Source organism: Octopus bimaculoides, chromosome 4, assembly GCF_046866305.1.
Source record: "Octopus bimaculoides isolate indiv1 chromosome 4, ASM4686630v1, whole genome shotgun sequence".
Classification (NCBI taxonomy): domain Eukaryota; kingdom Metazoa; phylum Mollusca; class Cephalopoda; order Octopoda; family Octopodidae; genus Octopus; species Octopus bimaculoides.
This window is the reverse complement of record NC_142931.1, coordinates 20,646,928-20,669,844: the sequence shown is the minus strand read 5'-3', so window position 1 is coordinate 20,669,844 and position 22,917 is coordinate 20,646,928. Positions and strand designations below refer to the sequence as shown.

Below are 22,917 nucleotides of genomic sequence, written 5' to 3'. Positions count from 1 at the left end.
GCACAAGGCCCGCAATTTCGGGGGAGGGGCAAGTCAATTATTTCAAGCCCAGTACTCAACTGGTACTTATTTTTTTATTAACCCTGAATGGATGAAAGACAAAGCTGACCTTGGTGAATTTGAACTCGGAACAGATAAAATACCCCTAAGCATTTTGCCTGATGTGCTAACAATTTTGCCAGCTTGCTGCCTTATTAACATGTAATATATATTGAGTGTGATTCTGTTGAGCATAGTTCCTCTATACATATTATTGACATTGCAACTTATCAACAAATTAACGGGATTTTAAAGCCATTGGAATACAAAATGGTTTCAGTTTCAACTGTTTTATTTCTTAATACCATAGACTGTATTTTCCTTTTACATTTGTGTGTAAAATTTTTATATTGATCTGCTCACTGGATCTTAGTGGAATGTTTTATTTTTTGCTCTTCAAATTAACCAAAGAGAGGGGATACTATCACCCATGGTGTTTGTAGTCCCTTTGAAACTGAAAAACTAATAATTCAGCTTGTATAACTTTAGATAAATATCTGCATGTGATAAGATGGTTTGGAGAAAGGAATTCCAGAGGATTGTAGTTCTGAGAAGGATTGAGATCTAAAGAGTGATGAGAAGAACAGAGATAGACCCATTTGGGTGAGATTAGCTGGAACTTGTATGCAGTTTGTTAGGTTAAAGGAGTACAGATTATTGTAGAGCTGGTAGAAAGACAAAGCAGTATGTTTGAACTAATGGTTATTTAGCAATCAACCAAATTACCATTTTATAATGTCATCCAGCTTGTTTGTGTGAAAGAGAGAGAGAGAGAGAGTAGCAGAAGCATGTTGATTGAACTTGAGCTTTATAGAATGTTAGTAACTGATCAAATGCTGAAGTATTTTCTTGTCCCATAGTCTCATGGGAGTGGTAATTTTCATAAACTAATACTTAATATCAAAACAAGGTGCTTCTGAAATGTGAACAAGACTTGGGCTACAAAGATATATTCATATTGAAGCTGTTCAGTGTTACAGCTCCATTAATTTATATAATACATTATAACTGAAAGGCTCCAATTTCCAGTAGTCAGAGTTACTAATTTCTGATCATCATCTGGTAAACTGAGCCTGGTTTTTTTTGTTGTTTTTTTTTGATATCTACTGTCTGAATATTTTTGGAAATATGTAATGAAGAAAATGCTTATCCTTATGTTCTTCTGTTTAAAAACCTTTGTGAATGACACATGCAAAAATGGCTGCTTCAAGCTCACACTTTTGATTTCATTTCTGATTCTTGTGGTAATGTTATTACAAACATCTTAAACTCCATACAAAGTCATGAAATTGCATTGCTGTTTAACCCTTTAGCATTTAAACTGGCCATATCAGGCCCAAATATTCTGTTTTATTTATGTTCAAACCAGTCATATCTGGTTTCTCACACCTACCCTACAATGTCATTCTAAAAATATACAATTATATCATCAAAATCTTGAAGCTATGATATAATACACGATGTCAATAAATAAGCATTACATTTGACTGAGTAATCTGAATGCTAAAGGGTTAAGCAATGTTCTTAAGTAATACTTAATGATTTTAAAAACAAGGAGTGTATGTGCTTAAGCAAAATTCAGTTGGGAGGTAAAAATAGAAGTAAATGACGTAAAAATTTTTGTTCAAACCTATTTAATTATAAACATTCTCAGGTATTTCATTTTTAAAAAATGCCATTGAGTTTGTGATGACGACAAAAGAAAACTAACAATTCATTTGATAACATTTTTATTTAAAAGAAAATATAAAGTTCTTTTTACAAGAAACAGTAACAGCTAACAAGGTTGTCTACTGTATCAATCTATGTGATACAAGGAATGTTCAGCAAGGCATTTACATGTGTTTAATCTAAATATCTTTTTTTTTACCTAATACCTTTTCCTTGCTTTGTGCAGTAAACACAATCAATTGGTAAATTCCTACTCGTTTATCTCCCCTTTTGTTTAATCTAAACTTTTTTTTCCTCAGATCATTTACCTGCAAAATTCAGTGGGAATATAACAGAAGTAAATGCTGAAAACATATATCAAAGGAATAGAAAAATTTAAATAACTAGAAATGAAAAAATAAATTTTAAGAATGGGTTGCCTTTTATTGAAAAATTTAGTTTTTTTAACTCAACCAATTCTTCAAATTCATTTTTTAAATGTTAATCACATAAAATTTGCTTATTTAAAATTCCACCAATCAACAATAACTTCTACAGTAAAAAAAAAACAAAAAAAACATTTCAATCCATATATTTTTCTTTCTAAAACATTGAATGTCCAGATAAGTAAATGATAAAATAAGAAATGAAACAAACAATTATTATCATTATATTTTTTTCCTGTTATATAAAAAGAAATTTGCTGCTCAATGTTGATAACTTATAAAACCAGATTGATTTTGTTTTAGCTCACATGAAAATATAATTTATTTAATTTTTTCTTGAAAAAAGGTTTGTTGAGTGGAAAGACTTCCTGTTGTACTCCCCACCATAAAATAAAATTAAAAAATATTACACAGGTGGAAAAGTGATTTCCTACCATGTCTTATAATAATAGTGATGAGAAAGTCATAAAAATTAAGAATTTCTATTAAAAAAGCTTCATTTCTGTATTATGTACATTTATGTCCCAACTTGCCTCACGTTAAGGCCTAAATTGTCTAACCATCTGACGTGAATATACGTAATACAGAAATGAAGTTTTTGTAATAGAAATGCTTAATTTTTATGACTTTCTCATCATTATTATTATAAGACATGGTAGGAAATCAATTTTCCACCATGTCTAATATTAAAAAAAAAAAAAAAAAAAATTATGGTGAAAGTACAAAAGCAAGTCTTTTCTGTTCATTCAATAACATAATTATATTTCAGGATAATCATCCCCCCCCCTTTTGCCAAATGAACACCCGCACTACATATTCGTTCATCACTTCAGCTTCATTATTGTTCTTATTTTAGTGTCCTTTGTTTAAAATCTTTCGTCATGCAGGATGTGTGACAAAAGATTTCAGACAAAGGGAGACACTTGGGATGGAGTGTCGTTGAAGAGGTTACAGAATGTGTGATAAAAGATTTCTGATTAAGGGCACTAAAATAAAAACAAGAAACAAAGGAGACTAGGATAAGAACAATAACAAAGCTGAAGTGATGAACGAGTATGTAGCGCGTGTTTATTTGGCCGAAGTGGGACGGGAAATGACCGTCTCGAAATATAACAATATCTGTTTCAACACAAGATTTCACATCAGGAATCTTGCAGAACAAATACATAAACGTAATTTAATAACTGAATCGGAAAAAAAACCCTATTATTTTTTGTGTTTTTTACTTTTGTTGTTTTATAAATCTATAAAAATAAATATTTACTGACTTGAACTATCTAAAGTTATTCTCTGGTTTATTTGTTAACGAAAGGGTTCGATATATGGGAACAAGGGAAGTAACTCTTTATACTAATATGAATTAAGACTGGGCTATCTAATGATATGGCTATAGTAAACTTCAATCCTATGAAGTTTACTATAGCCAAGAATATCCTTAATAATTTTACACTTTCTTGCAATGCAGATACAAATTAGCATTTAATTTGTGAACACTTTTGTCTATGAAGAAGCAAGTATCAGATCTATAAAAATATTTTTTTCCAATTTATTTTACTGTAAAATTATTTGCTTCTGCAGTCACACCTAGTAAAAATATTTTTAAAAATATGATTGTTGGTGATGAATCTAGAAATTTGAAGAATTAAGTCAGAATTGTCTGATTAACAGAATCAATAGAACAGAAAAATTGCTTCCACTATCAAGTTACATCTCTTTGTATTTGTGAATCCATTGTCAAAGTCACTTTTGCTTTTCATCATTCTCATGTGATAAAATTAGTACCAGTCAAGTTCTAGAATCAATTGAATTGACCCTGCACCCACCCAAATGTGTAGTTTTGTGCCAACCTTTGAAATCTATTTTGGTGGGGGAGAACTGGTTATTTAATTTGTGATTTTCATGTTTTCAACAATGTCATATATATATGTGTCTCCCCTGCAGCCCATCCATGCTCATCACTGCTGATTCCCCCTCAGGTATCCACTTTCCTACCTGCATACAATGCAACCCTGTTAAACCCCCTTCCCTCAACCTCTAGCTCCCACTCTCCTTTCGAAATCTTGTGAACTCTTCTACCTACCCACCTCTATTCCACTATATACACTACTCTTTAGCTTGGGTATGTTGCCCTGCCTCCTCTCTGCATTTGAGGTAGCCATGTATTTCTTTGAATGCAAGACACCTTTTTCTGTCCCCCAATACTACTCTCCAGCTCAATTGAGGAGGTCTTGTCCTGCAAGCTACTTGGTGATCTCACTGCTGCCGATGCCACATAAAAAGCACCCAGTACACTCTGTAAAGTGATAGGTAATAGGAAGGGCACCCAGCTATAGAAATCATACTAAAACAGCAGAGCTTTGTGCAATCTTCTGACTTGCCAGTTCCTGTCAAACTGACCTACCCATGCCAGCATGGAAAATGGACATTAAGTGATGAAGATGAACTCAGAACATAAAGAGCCAAGAGAAATGCCATTAAGCATTTTGTCTGATGTGCTAACAATTCTGCCAGCTTGCAGCCTTAAGATTCTTTCCACTTTTGGTACAAGACCAGCAGTTTCGAGGAAAGGAGTAAGTCATTTATGTTGATTGGTACCTTATTTTATTGACCTCGAAAGGATGAAAGCCAAGTTGACCTCGGCAGTATTTGACCTCAGAATATAAAGAACCATAAGAAATGCTACTAAGCATTTTGTCTGATGTGTTAATAATACTCCCAGCTCACCGCCATAGTTATAATGATAATAATGGTTTTAAAATTTGATGCAAAGCCAACAGTTTTGAGGGGAGGAGGAAGTTGATTACATTGATCTCTATACATAACTGATATTTTATTTTATCAACTCCAAAAGAATGAAAGGCTAAGTTGACTGTGGTGGGATTTGAACACACAATGTAAAGAGTCAGATCAAATGCCACAAAGCATTTAGTCTGACATGGTTATGATTCTGCCAGCTGACCACATTAATAATAATAATAGTAATAATCCTTTCTACTATAGGTACAAGGCCTGAAATTTGGGGGAGAGGAATAGTCGATTACATCAACCTCAGTGTTTCACTGGTACTTAATTTATCAACCCTGAAAGAATGAAAGGCAATGTCAATCTCAGCAGAATTTGAACTCAGAAAATAGTGATGGACAAAATACCACTAAGCGTCTTGTTCAGCATGCTAAGGATTCTGCCAGCTCACCACCTTAATAATAATAATAATAATAATAATGATAACAACAACAACAACAATCAGAACAAATTGGCATTTTAATAACAGAGTAGTTAAGCACATTTATTTTACATAAGAAATAATAATAATATTGTTCCATCTGTACATTGAATTTTTGTTTTACAAGATATAATCTGTGTGTAAAATATAGCAAAGGATAAAATTTACCTTGATTTTGTAAATTTTCTTTTACTCAATATTTATTTTAATTTAACATGTTTCTATTGAAAACATTTCACAACCTAATATTCTGGTAAAATCAGAAACACCAAATATCTTTCAAATTAACTTTTCACCATGTTTTGATAAGTAATTTGTTCTTTTCTCTTCTGTAATATAAATCTAAGTATTGTCTCTTCTTCAGGCAGCCGATTTGTAGATTTTCAAAGTAGTGGAAATTAAGTGCATTAATGATCTTTTAGCATGTCTGAACTATGGAAGATTCTTCTAAAAAATTATCAATAGTTTTGCACAAAAAAATTTTCTGACAATATTTTAGCACTTTATATTTAGGCTCATCACAGAAAATTGTTCAGAAAAATTTCCATTGTTACTAAAAAAACATGTTTGTCTTTGGAAAAAATAAGTGTAAGATTATAATTTGTCAGTGCTAATGATGTTATAACACAGTCAAATAATCTAAAAATATTTTTCCAAATTTAATCCATCTATTTACATATTTAAGCAAAGAGTTTTTAGTGAGTCAAACCCAGTCAAAAAATTAATTAGCTGCCAAAAGAAGTCCTTTAGTAATTCCAATTAAAAGCTCACTGAAGGAATTTACAATTAGTACTGGATATTGAGAAGCACACACTTAATTCACACATGATACATACAATGATGGATCTACAAAAATAAAGGGGTTCTTTGAAAAAAAAAAAAATCAAGCTGACAGCAAAAAGAAATTAACTTACAATCTACGAAGAAAAAGGAAATACAATTTCCATAAATTTCTTTCAGACTAATTATTTCTCATCTACAAAAAAGTCTTGCTTCATTAAAATATTTAATTAATTTCATAATAAATAAGTAATTAAATAAGTATTCTATGCAATTTTTTTTGCTTGTTCCTTAATTTCAAATTCAAAATTCTAATCCCACCAAATATTATGAAGAAATTATTATCTCACAATAATTCTGTGAAGTAATACCACATGAATAAAAGAAGAGTTTGTGCGAAAATCATCCGAATAATCTATAATCTAGAGCAAAGAAAATCAACTGAAACACACTTTAACAAAAAAAAAAAAAAAACCCACACTGATTTTCTGTGTTGAAGAAACACAATTTACTAACAGTTTGTAAGTGAACTGTAAACCCATAATTCTATTGTATGCACTAGCAGAAAAAATATGAGTAGGGAGCTTTACATGGCAAATTCTTAAATGTTAGAATAGTTGTTGGATTGAAAGCTACAGCTTTCTCTGAAAGAATGCAGTTTGAAAATCCTAATCACACCAGACAAACAATTGTGCAACTGTAGTTGTATATTGAAAGGTAACAATATGTAATTTAACTATGAATGAGCATTTGGACCAGGAGGAATTGAGCTAATGGTAGTAAGCTATTGCAAGAAGCTATATATTAAAAAATCTATACTTCTCCCAGTTTAGAAGACAAGTTCTGAGGCTAATGACTACAATAAATGGCACAGGCAAAATACAGTAACTAAATAAGTTAATTCTAAACTGCAGAACAAGTATGAGAGGGTCAGGCATGTAGCCTGTAACTATGATCGTTAAATAAGTATTACAATTCTGCACATTTTTCGTAAAAACCTGTCTGGCCACAGGAAATATTGCTCAATAACAGGTGAGGGTTGTCAATAGGAAGGGTATGTATACATATAAAATTTACTGAGACGAATTCCATCTAACCCATGCAAGCATGGAAAAGTGGATATTAAATGATGATTGTATATATACACACTATAGGCTTCAGAAGTACAAGGTAACCTTACGAATGCTGACATCATAAAGCTGTGTAAAGTAGTTGACAAACAAATAAAGACAACAAACCTCTCTCCTGAAATATGCTCACTTTGTGCCTATATCGGAAACAATTACGAGGCAATGAAATGACAGAACAATTAGGGCAGTAGACAAAATGTCTAGCAGCTTTTCTTCTGGCTTTTTAAATTCTGAGATGAAATTCTACCAAGGCTAATTTGCCTTTCACTATTTTGAGTTTGAAAAAAAGTACCAATTCTGCACTGAGCTCAATGTAATCAACTATCCCCCTCCCCCAAATTTCAGGCCATGTACCTATAGTAGAAAGGATTATTATTTTTATTATTATATTTTTCATGGTAAAGTACATTTTATATTTAGCTTATTTAAAATGACAATTAAAGCTGATAATAATAAAAAAATTTAATTTAAACACACACTTTGTTACTCCTTATTCAAGGAGTAGCTATCAGAAACAGATGCAGTATTTTTTTTAAAGAGAATCATAACCAGTTATACTCCTGAGCAAATAATGTTTTGGGTGTGGAATACTTCTTATTCTATTAATGAACAATACTGCATAAATCAGAAGTGAAATAAATTTGAATATTACAAAATCTACTGCAGGTTAAATAAGAAAGTAAATGCATTCTTTCTAATTAGGGTATCCACTATGATGCTGGCATAACTGATGACTGCTTTAAAAGTAGCTGATCTATGCTGTTGATTGGAGAGTCAGGAGACTCTCACCCATATTTTCCCACATGTCAATAGTATAGAAAGAATCTATTTACATTCTTATTTCACTAATAGTGAGGCTCTGTCATATTTAAACTTCTTTTAGCATTTCGTAGCCAACCTTTGACCAACCAATACTGCTGTAATTTCAGTTCTATTTCATCGCTTAGGAATTATTGTAAGATAACACTGCAATATTCTGTTGTGAATGGATATCAAACTGTGGGAATTGCAATATATCTCTGAGCAAGTAGATTTACTTGTTTCAAACTTCATTTTACTGTGAAATCTGTTGCTATCCAGACAAGCATAACAAGCACAATTATATATCAAGTTCAAGTACAAGACATAATAAATAGCTGTTGTAGGAAGGTTTGAACTTATGTCTATATGGTTCATCTGGTGCCTTAACTTTAAAGGTAAGGAATTCTTACTTCTGCATCACTGGAGTAAAAACTACTCAAAGAAAGAAGAGTTATGGTAATACTTATTCTTCTATATTGATCTAGTAATATTTGAATAAAATGGAAGACTGACAACATTGCATAAATAACCACATACTGTAGAACAGAGTTTAAGAGCCTTTTGAAGTGTATCAGTTGAGTTTTCTCGAAAGTTCAGTTCTTCAAACTGGTTGCTTTCATTAGTGTTAAGAAGCCTGTTAATCCAGTTTTGCAAATTCCGAAGAGGACCAAGTTGTTTTCTCAACTTTTGGTTCTCGAGTCTCAATTTTTGACATTTTCTCTTTTCTTCTTTCAATTTCCGATGTAAATTTTCCACTGATACAAGTTTATGGTTAATTCTACTTTTTGGCAATTGTTTGTCTCTTTTTTGCATAATATTTGGACTGATTCTTTCATGGAACTTTGTAACTCTTGGACTTGTTGATACTAGATTAAGAAAAAGAGAGAAAAATGGCGTTAATAATACATTAAATATTTATTTAACCAAAAGACAATAGGAACTTTTTTATGAACTTGCAGGTAGTGGCAAGTTCTGGTATCTAAATTAGAGTATAAAAAAATCAAAACAATATATTTGAAGTAGGTTACATGTAGCATGTATGTACCCTCCTTTAAGAAGTCTCCTACAAAATGTATTTATCAATATTGGATTTGTTATTTGCATCCATTTTTCATACACTAGGCATTTTTATGCAATGCATTTGTGGAGGAAAAGCCACTGTTTGCAAACTTTACTAAAATTAAGGAGACCAATGCAACTGATATTCAATTTGAACTCGTATAAACCAATGTCTTCAGTTAAAAATAAAAATATGAGTGGGGAGAGAGCTTTAGAGAGTCAGAAATCTGGGAAGTAATGATACACGATGCACACACACACACACACACACACACACACACACACGATGCTCTCTGCACAGAAAGAAGGTAATAATAAATTGATATGTTACCTGATTCAGAGATTGGTGTATAACACGGCCCAATATTTCTTATATCAACTCTATTATTAAAAGATTCATTATTCTCTAGGTTCTGAGCTCCCCTTACAAATCTATGGCATTCTAAATCCTGCTTGCTAATATTCTCATTTGGTTCAGATGTTTGTATCCGTGAGTCACTTGACATATGAAAGTAATATGAGTGTTTTGATTCAATTTCATTGACAAGCACATCAGGGGTAGTCACAGGAGATTTTAATATGGAAGTTTCGACTTTTGTGACATTGGACTGAGATGAATATTGTAAACCTTGATTGTAAATTGAATTGGAATGTAAAGAAATAGTTGGACTGAAATGACTTTTTATAGTCTTCACTGTGTCTTTCTTTATGCCAACATCTGATTGATCAGACAGTCTCTGAAACTGAAGATCTTCTTCATCTTTAGAAGCATTTGACTCAATTTCAATATCCTTTATCAATGTAGTGTTGCTTGGATAGTTTCTAGGTTCTTTTGACTCATGGGACATCAATGAAGAAAAATTTCCAAGATGGGTCTGAGGATACATTTCCGAAGTTTCTGCTTGATCTTGTAACAATGGATTTTGAATATTTTCACTGGATAATTTAACAGTATGTAATTTGGGGGATGAAAGATGAGGTGAGGTGGTCTTTACTTGTTCACCAATGTTTCTCTCTTCTGAGTTCTGAGAAGAGTCTTCTACATACTCTACTTTAATTTCTCCAGGTTGTAGAAGAGGCTGTAAATTTACATTAGGTGATTCAGTATGTAGAAGATGGTGTGAAGGAACAGGCAACATAGAAGCAACACTTTCATTAGTTGGAAGAGAAAGATTTGGTTGATGAATAGACTCCATTCTTTTGGAAGGAAATGTTAGTGTATCATTAGAGCCTGGGGCTTGAGGTTTCCTGTGATAGTTGTATTGAATTTGATTTGAAAGCTGAGAAAAGTTTGTCTGTTCATCAATGTATGAAGTAATAGGAAGAGAATTAACTATTTTCTCAGTCTGTTTCTTTTTAAAGAAGTTCATATCAATAATATTGTGACTGCTTGTAGCATTGAAGATGTTTGTAGAAATACTTGTATGTTTTGACAGCCCTGGTAGTTGATGGTTTCTCTGCTCGAGATTTGACAAACACAGTATGGGATTGAACTCACCAACAATTTTCTTATGTCTCCGGGATTGGCTAGTGTGAAGGGAAGTTAAATTAGACTGACAAATGGTTCCAGACTGCATATCAAATAGTGTTGGAATAGCACCTGGTTTCAAACACCTGCCAGTCCCCTCAGGTGTGTGTTTGTATTCAAACTGACTGTCATCAAAATGTACCTGCAAATATAATAATTAGATAAAAGTAATTGTATGAAGCAGTATATAAAGATGGTGGAGAATATATCATAATTCATATGCCTCACAAGAAACAAAAGCACTGCCTCTATATTCCCAAATGTAACTACAAGATGACAGCACATCTGAAATAAGAAATAAAAATAAGATAAACTTCTTATTCAATATTCCTATTTATCATTGCTATGCATTTAATTTTCCAGCTTGGCATAGGTGGACAGGTTTGAGAAACTCTTCAATGATCCACAAGTAAGAATCAACAGCCTATCAAGGCAAGTAGACAAGCGCATGCACACACACACACAGAATTTCTATTGCCCTTCTTAACGCTAACTACTCCAAGAGTCTAGTGGGTGCTTTTTATGTGCCACTGGCATGGGAGCCAGTCAGGTGGCACTGGCAACGACCATGCTCAAATGGTGTTTTTTGCATGCCACCGGCATGGGAGCCAGTCCAGCAGCACTGGCAATGACCATGCTTGAACAGTGCTTTTTACATGCCACTGGCATGGGACCAGTCAGGCGGGACTGTCATTGGCAACGAGAATGACTTCACTTGACTCAACAGGTCTTTGCAAGCACAGTTTATTGTCCAGTATTGAAAGGTACTCTTAAATGGGCTGGTTATACTACACTAGCATAGGCCATGGTTAGGGTCTCACTTGGCTTGCTGGGTCTTCTTAAGCACAGCATATCTCCAAAGGTCTCGATCACTCGTCATACCTTCATGAGGCCTAACATTCAAAGGTCATGCTTCACCACCTCACTCCAGGTCTTCCTGAGTCTACCTCTTCCACAGGTTCCCTCTACTGCTAGGGTGTGACACATAGCTGTCCTCATCCATATATATATATATATATATATATATATATATATATATATAAACTGTAATTTTTGTATAATTATGTATTGTTAATATAACAATACATAAAGACGGGCTAGAGTTGAAGTGCTCAGCATGAGCTAGAATTCATCTTATAGTAAAAATGGATACATAAGGGTGGAAAATCACAGGAACAATACCATATGTCCAACGTAAGATACAATATGTGTGTTCAATTCCTTCAAGAATCAATAAATGAATTTATAGTATTCAGTCTCTAAAGTGTCTAAAAGGTACGGTAAAAAGACCAGCAAATACAACAATAAAAACTTTAGAAATATCATGAATGTTCAAAATATTTATTAAAAGAATATTTATAAATATGCATGATTTCTAAGTTGTATAAAAATATGACAAATTAAAGTTAAAACATTACGATGTGTAAACATACATTATGATATAACATATAATGGGTAAATATATACGGTATGATGAAGTTATAAATTTACATGTATTATATTAAGAACGTGTACATTAGGACAGGATTATTGTTGTATTTGCTGGTCTTTTTACCGTACCTTTTAGACACTTTAGAGACTGAATACTATAAATTCATTTATTGATTCTTGAAGGAATTGAACACACATATTGTATCTTACGTTGGACATATGGTATTGTTCCTGTGATTTTCCACCCTTATGTATCCATTTTTACTATAAGATATATATATATATGTGTGTGTATATGTATGTATGTACATACATACACATGCACACACCATGGATATATATATTTATAAATGTTGAGTTCACTGTATGTTGACTTGAGATGTCTGATTACCTATGACAAAGGCTGTTTTCAGTTAGACCTGATATGATCAACCCAACAACTTTGGAGCCAAACAGAGTGAAACAATCTGCACAAAAACAGCAACGAAATTTTCTTCAAACACATCTCAAAGTCATAGAAAGAACACATTTAATAATGTGGTCATGAGTGTAATGTATCTGAGAAAATGACATGATGGTCACAGTTTAAGCATGTCATCATCATCATCATCATCATCGTTTAACGTCCGCTTTCCATGCTAGCATGGGTTGGACGATTTGACTGAGGACTGGTGAAACCGGATGGCAACACCAGGCTCCAGTCTGATTTGGCAGAGTTTCTACAGCTGGATGCCCTTCCTAACGCCAACCACTCAGAGAGTGTAGTGGGTGCTTTTACGTGTCACCTGCACGAAATGGTGTCTTTTTATGTGCCACCCGCACAAGCCAGTCCAGGGGCACTGGCAACGATCTCGCTCAAAAATCCTACAGGAGCCAGTCAGGCGGTACTGGCAACGGCCACGCTCAAAATGGTGCATCTCATGTGCCACCCGCACAAGAACCAGTCCAGGGGCACTGGCAACGATCTTACTTGGCTTGCCGGGTCTTCTCACGCACAGCACATTTCCAAAGGTCTCGGTCCGTAGTCATCGCCTCGGTGAGGCCCAGTGTACGAAGGTCTTGCCTCACCACCTCAGCCCAGGTCTTCCTGGGCCTACCTCTTCCACGGGTTCCCTCAACTGTTAGGGTGTGGCACTTTTTCACGCAGCTATCCTCCTCCATTCTCACCACATGTCCATACCAGCGCAATCGTCTCTCTTGCACGCCACAACTGATGCTTCTAATGTTCAGCTTTTCTCTCAAGATACTTACACTCTGACGGGTATTCACATTGACATTACACATCCAACGGAGCATACTGGCTTCATTCCTTGCGAGCTTACGTATGTCCTCAGCAGTTACAGCCCATGTTTCACTGCCATGTAGCATGGTTGTTCGTATGCATGCGTCATACAGTCTGCCTTTTACTCTGAGTGAGAGTCCCTTTGTCGCCAGCAGGGGTAAGAGCTCTCTAAACTTTGCCCAGGCTATTCTTATTCTAGCAGCTACACTTTCAGCGCACCCACCCCCACTACTAACTTGGTCGATAAATTTTATGAACCTTTTTAATTTCTTGAAATTATCTCCCCTTTTTGTTGAGATTTCCTGATAATCATCGCCCGATTTTTTTTTTCCCTCCAGCTGAGAGGTGAAATCTTAACTGAGAATTTTTTTACATGCTGTTCAGTATCTTACCTCTTAATTTATTTATCTAGGTCACATTATTGATCCAGTTGTGCTATTTCCTATAGCCAGTGACATTATGTGGGTGGTGTCACATGGGTAGCTGTCCTGGGAGGAAATTTTCAGAATAAATAAAATAGAAATAATGAATAAGCAAAATAGTGTGACATCCTAGAATTACTTGCCTCGTCACAGGCACTGGGAACCTACACTGCTTGTGACTTACTTAATTTTTTCAAACATACAAATTATTTCTAGTCGAAACTTTTTTTTCTGTATCTGAAAACTAATTTCAATTGATCAAGATAGATTTGAGTAAATTGTTATGATAATGAGGACTAAATAACACAGAAACGTGTCAATAGTTGTCCCCTTGTCTGTAAACTAAGACCAGATGTCTTCTTGCCTGCAAACAGCATGTCCCCCTTAAGCATGTAAATATATATTATGAAAGTTAAAAAGGTTTTTAAACATGGGACGATATGGTGAGAAAGGATCTACAGACGTTAGGACTCACAGATGGGATGACAGAGGGCTAAGACTCCTGGAGGTTTGCTGTGCTTCAAAAGACATATCAAGCTAAGTAAAAGCGTGGTAGTCCTTGCATACAGACTTGTCCCATGCCCCCACTCCAACTAAGCATTCCTAATCTTGCAAGCTCGTAGGTGCTGGTGCCACGTAAAAAGCACTCGTGCTGGTGCCACATAAAAATCACTCGTACTGGTGCCACGTAAACGCACGCAGTACACTATGTAAAGCGGTTGGCATCAGGAAGGGCACCCAACCGTAGAAACCATGCAAAAACAAAAATGGAGCTGGGTAGCTCTTCAGCTAGCTAGCTTTTGTCAAATCGTCCAACCCATGCCAACATAGAAAACGGACGTTAAATGATGATATCTCCCATTCCCTTTGAGAGTCGCCAACAAGTATCGTAAAGATTTTGTTTAGTTTCTCAAGCTGAGAGGGAAATTTCAGTAAAAAGAGTGGATTACATAACACTTTTTCGAAATTTAGTAGGGCTATACACGATTGTTATTAATCAAACTGGGAGAATCGTTAGTGCATCGGACAAAACGCTTAGCGGCATTTCTTCCGGCTTGTTTACGTTCTGAGTTCAAATCCTGCTGGGGTCAATTTTGCCTTTCATTCTTACGAAGTCGAGTTCTAAGGTTGATGTAACCGACTAATTCCTCTCCCACAAATTTCAGGTCTGCTGCCTATATTAGAAACAATTATTATTGTTATTAAAGAAATATTTAAAAAGTAGCTAAAAGCAATCGCTTTTATTAACAATGCAAAATAAAATTATATTGGAACGCTTATATAATCACATAACCTTGATTCAGGAATTATCTCTTCTAAATTATGTTACTGTTAATGCTCTCGGAAGTAAGTCACTAAACAGAGTTGTCTGGAGCCAAAAGCAGATTTCACAGGGGAAGTATTTACACAGACAGGCGAATAAAGATTAAATCCTTATTTAGTTCTTTAACCAATAGTGACTTATCAGAATGAAAACATATCAGTATACTGAGTAAAATAGCAAAAATTAGTTCTAATCAAAAGATATTGATAAACTTAATTAAAATTAAATATGTCAACACGAGTTATCTGCTCTTCGTAATTTTAAAAATTTTTTATCCCAGATGTTTATATTATACGTCGACACTATTTCGCTTCCTTGTTAATGCGCTGTTTATTTTTCATTGTTACAACACAAACAACAATAATTTATTTAAGAGTTTGTTGCCAAAACACTATTTATTATTATTTTAAAAATCTTTATTCCTTCTCTAACCCTCTAATGATGTAACAATGCATAAAACAGTAAATTTCAAAAGTGTTTACTAATTGAAAAGTAAATAAAAAGAAATTGAATTTGGAGAACATCTGGAAATGACGGATTTCAAAATATGATTACGAAAGCTCAAAAACTGTTGTTTATAATTTACAAAATCGTTTATGTTTTCTTTTCTCTCCCTCTCTCTTTTCTTTGATAAACAAAGTGTTAAACTATATTAAAGTATTTTATTTTTCACGAACTGCGTAGCAATAACATTTCAAGTGATTTAATGAGGTGTCTTAAACTTTATGGCACTTATTTCTCACTCTCCAAAGACCACCATCGAATCTGGTAATTACGTAAAGCGCTCTCTCGCACGCGTACTCATGCATATGCACACACGCACAAACAAACAAAACACGTGTGTATCATGAAAGAATAAACAACTGACAAGATTTCCGAGGGAAAAAATTTGTTTCAAATGAAAAAAAAAAAAAAAACACCTCTGCAGTAACGGGAATATTATTGACGCAGATTGATGAAGTCATTTTCTTTTTTTTTTTTATTACACTCAACTATTGATTGAAGCAAAAAGAAACAAAAGATTACCTCACAAAGTCTACAGTTTCGAAAATTTGCCGGTGGGTTCCAATTCCAATCTGCTCGTTTAACATTATTTATCCAAATCTGTCTAATGGCAGGGTCTGCAGGAAACCGCTTCATTTTATAACCACCTTTTGCAGCTCTGTTGGAACAGTTTGGAGCCGAACAACCCACCATTTTTGTTGTTTTTGTTATTTTATTATATTTCTTTGGGGGAAAATTAATTGCTACTCAGGGTTTGGTGTTTGTAATTTTTTTCCCCCTTTTCGCAAATAGATGTGAAAGTAACGGGAGATTACATTAAGGAAGAAAAAACTGAAAATTAAGTTATCAGCTGTAAGTAAAAGACAAATAGCTATCATATAACAAAGATGGCTCCAGACGGTGCCAACTGTCAAGTTAGACAACTCTGTAATATTTCGAGACGGCGCTTAGAACGCGTTGCTAGGAGACAAGAGAAACGCACTGACATACATTGCCATAAGGTGCTGTGATTCAATTACAGAAAACAAAATATAAAAAAAGTAAGAAACTTATTTTTATTGCGTGCGTATGTGTATATACATATGTGTGTTTCTGTGTGTCTAACCATTGTGCATTAACGATGTTTGTTCACAGAATGACAGTCAAAACTTTCCACAAGTATATGTTACCCTTTTTATATCTTGGTGAAATTCTTCTACCACCTTATTTATCCTGTATGTCAGAATTAGTTTCGTTTTGTCGACACAAAATGCAACCAACAAGTGTTTATTTACTTAATATGGTAAAACTAGTTATGATTGAAACAAGCCTAAAACACTGATAACATTTCCACAAACAATTACAACTGAAATATGCTGAAACAACCATCGCAGCTATCAACGAGGTATTGGCCCTACTGCTTTTGGTAGACAGCTACAATACGCAAAATATCTGTTGTAGGAGCCAAGTGTGGTGGACAGTTTCAGCGCATATTGTGCAATCGCCGGTCAGGGCCCCCTCTGGCCTCATGTAGGATAGAAACGGTAAAGAGACGCAAGTCCGTAGATTTGACGGTCTTGTACCTTTTGTGAATCTCTAAATTTGTCAAGTGTATCATTATCTTTTGGAACTATAGCTGCGCCAGCATTTGGCAGCCATCCTTATGCAGAAAATATAATTTTTGTTGGTAGTGATTCACATAAAAAAAATTGTTCCAAACTAGTTGCTGTTTCTTTTTTTTTTTTTGGCATTGTTTGGCCTCATTTTTAGAAGGGATTACGTTTGTGTTTGAAAAGCATGACCTTACTGATTTCAACTCCTGAAATAGGAGGGGAACTTGTTTGTTGAGTAAAATTGTGAGGCTTGCCCAGATAATAGCTGCAGCCGGGTGAAACAAGGAGTAACCTGTATCGCAAAAAAAAGAAAAAAAAAAACAGCTCATTAAAGCTCATTAAATGGTTGAACTCTCGATTTAACTTGTCTTTGTGTGTGTGTGTGTGTGTGCACATGCATGTACATATGTATAGGTACATATATACATCATGTATCTGTGTAGATCACATATTTATATATCAGGTATATGAGATACACACATGTATATGTATGTATGTATGTGTATATGTACTTGTGAGGATACCAGGGTATCTTATCACCATTATTTCTGTCTTGCTCCTACTGATCATTATCTCTTTCTCTACATTTTCCCCTACAAGTTATGAGTAGCCATGCAGATCCCACTGCAGGAACCTACTCTGCCTCCATCCTCACAATAATCCCCTTGTCCCCTAATATGAAGCTGACCACCCTACCTCCCACTCAGGGTTCATACTCCTGTAAACTGCATAGTGACCTCATTAATGTAGGTAAAACAGAAAAGCACCTCGTCTATGCTGGTATGGGTTGGACAGTTTGATGATGATGTTTGCTTTTATGTAAGGTTATATGTAAAAACAGTTCACATTAAACTGAACGATTACTCAACACTTTTCAGTGGTGTACCATAATTTCTTTTCACAATGACTTCAAAGCTTTGGCCTACTTGTCATTGGCACACTGTCATTAATTTCATGATGGCAAGTAAACCAAAACTACAAATTCTCTGTCAACTTTGACTGGATGAATTTTGTGTGTATATGCTTGCATGCGTGTGATGGCTTTATTATTAAATTTAGCTGCATGGTTGCTCATTCTTATTGAAAATTATTTTTCAGTTGCTAATTCAGTGATTACAAGATGTCTGCTAAAGACGAGACTCCAGCCTTAAATCTAGATGTAGAAACAATAACAGTTACTCTCTTGAGAGGCAGAAATTTTGTAAGTCATCCAAATATTTTCGCATATTTCATCTGCCCTGGTATTTTTATTTTGGTCAATTTTAATTTCCTACGGTATAATTATTCTCATCAATATTGATGATAGAACAACAGATAAAATACTTCAAAGTATTTAGTTATATTCTGAGTTCCATTCCCATTCAATTTTGCCTATCATATTCTTGGAGTCAGTAAAATAAGTATGAAACAAATATTTGTGCTGATTAGATTTCCTCCTCTGAAAGTTGATACCTTGTACCAGTATTAGAAATCCTTAATCTCTTCAATAAGTGTAATCACAGTTCAAATTGTCTGGATTTTAGCATTAATATTCCCATTGGGATTTTCAGAGGCAAGGGACAAGTTGGTGAGTTATGATCTTTGAATGTTGGGCCTCACAGAGGTGATGACAGGTGGCTGAGACCTTAGGCATATGCTGTGCTAGAGGACTTGTCAAACCAAGTGAAACCATAGCCATGAACATTGCCAGAGTCATGTAAATGGCATCCGTGAAATCATAGTCGTGGCCATTACTGATGTCATGTAAATGGCACCCACACCCGTTATACGCAAAAAAGACACACTCTTGGAATGATTGACATAAGGAAGGGCATCCAGTCATAGAAACCATGCCAGATCAGACTGGAACATGGTGCAGTTTGCCAGTTCCAGTTAAATTGTCTAACCCATGCCAGCATGGAAAGTGAACGTTAAAAGATGATGACGACGATGATGGTGATTAGCATTGTATTTTGAGGTAAGAAAATAAATGGTGCCACTACTACTGCTGGCTTGTAGAAGCAGAAAAATCATGTTTAGGCTTTGGACTAGCAAAAGGCTACAATGTGAGATGTATTCTGCAAACTGATTCAATTCCTTGACCATTTATGTAAGCCATTCTACACGCCAGTCATGCTGTGTCTCATTTACATAAACATAGGCAATGTAAATTGTTAATATTTATTGAAATAAAATACTCTCTGCAGCTCTGTTTATTGATTTGAACACTACGCTTGTTTTCAATCAGAAAAATCTTTGTAATCTACAACCGAGTTTTGGACAATTGAATAATAGTGTCAGCAAAAATTTGGTAAATGAAATTATATCTAAACATCTCTCAGATTTGCAAGTGATGATGTCACCACAGATCTGTTGAGTCAGATATGTTCTGGAGCATTTTAAAAGAGATTTACAGGGACAAGAAGACTGTGAGAATCAGGAGCTTAGTTATGTGAGCAGCAAAGCATAACGTCAGCAAATTTTTACATTTAGTAGGGGTTCCACAGTTATGACTGTCAAAATGCTGTGTTGTAAAAAAAAAAAAACCTACCTACATTAACACTAGACATACTTGCCACTTTCATAGGAACATTCTTGCTTTGTTTTTTTAACTCACATGCTACAACTCTACATAGAACTTTCTGATGCTATTCTGTTAATCTTCTTTGGATGATCATGTCCAATCCAAGCTTTTAACAATAAACAGATGAAGAATTCAAAACAAACAACTACCCTTCCCATTCATCCAACTTTCGATTCACACCATTGTTAATATGGTAACACATTAATTTCTTCTGGTTAAATATTAAAATATTAAATATATATTAAGATATCTCAATTTTTAATATGCAATATATTTGTCTTATATAATAGTTTAGATAAAGGAGTAATGATATATCTCAGCAGTTGATTGTTTTGGTTCAAAAAGTATGAAACTGAAATGTATATACCATAGTTTATGGTACTTTAGTTACCATGCTAATCTTTCACCATATTTAATTAGGAAATCATTTATTACATCCTTGCATACATCTTATGAGAATTGCAATTGATGGAGTAATCTTAGTGCAAGCCTACAGGCTGAAAGATCATGGGTTTGTATCTTGTATGGTGATGTACTATGGCCCCAGCAAAAACACATAATACATAATGGCCCAGTCCATCTTGCTATAAAATAGTCTCCATGTGGTTGGTGTTATAGATTCTGGGTCTGAACTGCAGAGACTTAGTGCAGTTGACAATTATTTTCTTAGCTGATTGTTAAACTCATATCATTTCATAATTTGTATAAGATAACCAGCTGGAGTGAATAATAAAACTGCTTCATCCTCAAATTATTCTTTCCTTTCTGATTGTCATACTAAACCTATTGAACAAATCAATCATTTCTAACACTGATGGTTTAAGACCATTTTAAAGTTGTCCTTTACCCCATGTCATCCTAGAATGAGCAGGCTTATGATCAAAGACATTCCAGTCATCATCTCTTTTACTTAGGCAGAGTGTAACTGGGACTTCATTGTTTAGTGTGACCTTTCCTAAAATGGTAGAGTGTGGTTCAAAGGACTTTTGGCTGCTATTGAGTAACTCCACAGAGCTTTCCTTGTTAACTCATGCACTACATATTTGTCACTCAGGTCTGTGATGAGATCTGTGCTCCTATTAACACTTCCTGTACTCAGAAAGCATAAATTGCTGAGAAAGTGAAAGTTATGTTTATACAGCTAGAGGAGAATTTTCTTTAATTGCTAGCATGTAAATACCAATCTTCTTACCACACAGCCATGCCTGTGTCTATAGTAATTAAGAAATAGTGAGATCCAGATATATCCCATTAGTTTACACTCTTTGTTCTATTTCAACAGAAAGGTTCATAAGAATTATGTCATTCTGCCTTTTCTCGCATAATTTATTGTTTATCATTTAATGTTTTTTTTTAGTTGATTATTTTTCTTGCTTTTTTTCCATGCAGAGAGGAAACAAAGGTGAATTTCTGGGACATATCATGATCAAAGCCAATTATTGTGAAAAGACATTTGGAGAAGCTAATAAATTTGATTGTTCCAATGAATCTGATATAGAATTTAACTATAGTTTCTCTTTACTTTGTCCATGCAGTGATGCATATGCCATAGATGAATATGCATATAGACCCGTCGTGAGTAAGTAACAAACCAAAGGATTTGGTATTTTTGTTATAGTTTTTTAGTTGGCTTTTTTTTTTTAAGTCAAGAAAAGAAAAAACAGAATCAATATCATCTAGAAGGCCATTTGACTAATCTTGAGAAATTTTTATATTGCATAGTCAGGAGGAAGGACAATGTCTATGACCCTTTTCAGGCTTGTGGTGCTGGTGCCACATAAAAGCACCTGTGCCAGTACCATTTAAAAGTACCATGTAAAGGGTGCCTGTGCCAGCATTACAGAAAAGCACCCATACTGATTCCATATAAAAACATCCAGCCATAGAAACCATGCCAAAACAGACAAATGGGTCCCAGGCAGCTCTCCAGCTGGTCACCTCCTATTAAACTATCCAACCCATGCTAACATGGAGAACAGATGTTGAATGATGATGTTGCTTTGTACTTACTGAGTATTAGAATTTAATTATCTTTTACTTTAAATAATTTATAGAACCATTTCTTTACAAGAAGGTTTACATATTAAAAGTTCAAATTCTGCTGAGGTCAACTTTGCCCTTCATCCTTTTGGAGTTGATAAAATAAGTACCAACTGAGCACTAAAGTCAATGTAATCAACTTACCCACTTCCCACAAAATTGCTGACATTGCACCAAAATGTGAAACCATTATTATGAAATAACTTAAGGTGATAAGCTGGCAGAATTGTTAGTATGCAAGAAAAAAATGCTTAGTGACAGTCATTCTGGCTCTTTACTTTCTGAGTTCAAATCCCATCAAGGTTAACTTTACTGTTCATCCTTTCAGGGTAAATAAAATAAACAGCAGTCAGGTACTGGAGTCAGTCTAATCAACTTGTCACTTTTTACTGGCCTTGTGACAAAATTAGAAAGAATTATGAAATATCTTATCAACTTACTACAACTTAGTTTTAGACCCTCCTACTTTCTGTGGGGTGGCAAGAGACCATCCAGCACATTCCCAGGCCCTGTCACAAACTTGCTCCCAGACCTAACCCTTATCTTGCAAGTCATCCTCACCACAGTTCTCTGCCAGGTCTTAACAGGTTTACCTTTCCACCTAACTACATAATTAATTTTTTTTTTTTTTGAGCATTCTGTCTGATGTCCTAATGATTCTTCCCTTGCCACATAATAACCTGTCATCAAAATATTTCAGATATTTTCTGTATTTCTAAAATAGACTTCATTTATTAATTTCAGTTACATTTATTAAAATGATCACTAAGGACAAAAAGAAAAAAGACGAGGAGAAAACAATTACTATTGGCCAATGCACAGTTGATCTTTTACCTATCATCAAAGGTAAGTTGGTGTGGCTGGCTTTAACCAGATATACTGACTGATAGTATTAGCAGTTTCCCCTCTTATACAATGGGTAAAAAGCATCTAAGCCACTCTGTAAAGTGGTTGCCATTAGGAAGGGCATCCAGCTATAAAACCATGGCAAAACAGACAGTGGAATTTGATGCAGTTCTCTGACTTGCCAGCTCCTAACAAACTGTCCAACCCATGCCAGCATGGAAGACAGATGTTAAGTGATAGTGCCGCTGGACTGGCTC

At 34.6% G+C, this 22,917-nt stretch overlaps 2 protein-coding genes across 4 annotated transcripts in view; one reads left to right on the top strand and one right to left on the bottom strand.

The window, feature by feature from the left end:
* Positions 1-5,377: 5,377 nt before the first annotated feature.
* Positions 5,378-16,546, bottom strand: LOC106881578 (uncharacterized). The gene is made up of 3 exons (XM_014932036.3): positions 16,142-16,546; positions 9,460-10,798; positions 5,378-8,935 (listed from the first exon to the last, which is right to left on the bottom strand). Exons 1-3 carry the CDS (start codon positions 16,310-16,312, stop codon positions 8,541-8,543), a joined length of 1,905 nt encoding a protein of 634 aa, XP_014787522.1. The 5' UTR covers positions 16,313-16,546; the 3' UTR covers positions 5,378-8,540.
* LOC106881564 (cilia- and flagella-associated protein 70) overlaps positions 15,363-22,917 on the top strand; it is a 50,446-nt gene continuing 42,891 nt past the window's right edge. Inside the window, exons 1-4 of one of the 3 annotated variants that reach the window (XM_014932026.3) lie at positions 15,363-16,173; positions 18,310-18,412; positions 21,164-21,353; positions 22,559-22,660. In XM_014932026.3, coding sequence (XP_014787512.1) covers positions 18,332-18,412; positions 21,164-21,353; positions 22,559-22,660 — 373 coding nt within the window. In that variant the 5' untranslated portion in view covers positions 15,363-16,173; positions 18,310-18,331. Of the gene's footprint in view, positions 16,174-16,535; positions 16,660-18,309; positions 18,413-21,163; positions 21,354-22,558; positions 22,661-22,917 lie in introns of those variants that run through there. The other 2 variants (XM_014932018.3, XM_089350454.1) reach the window with 2 other exon arrangements.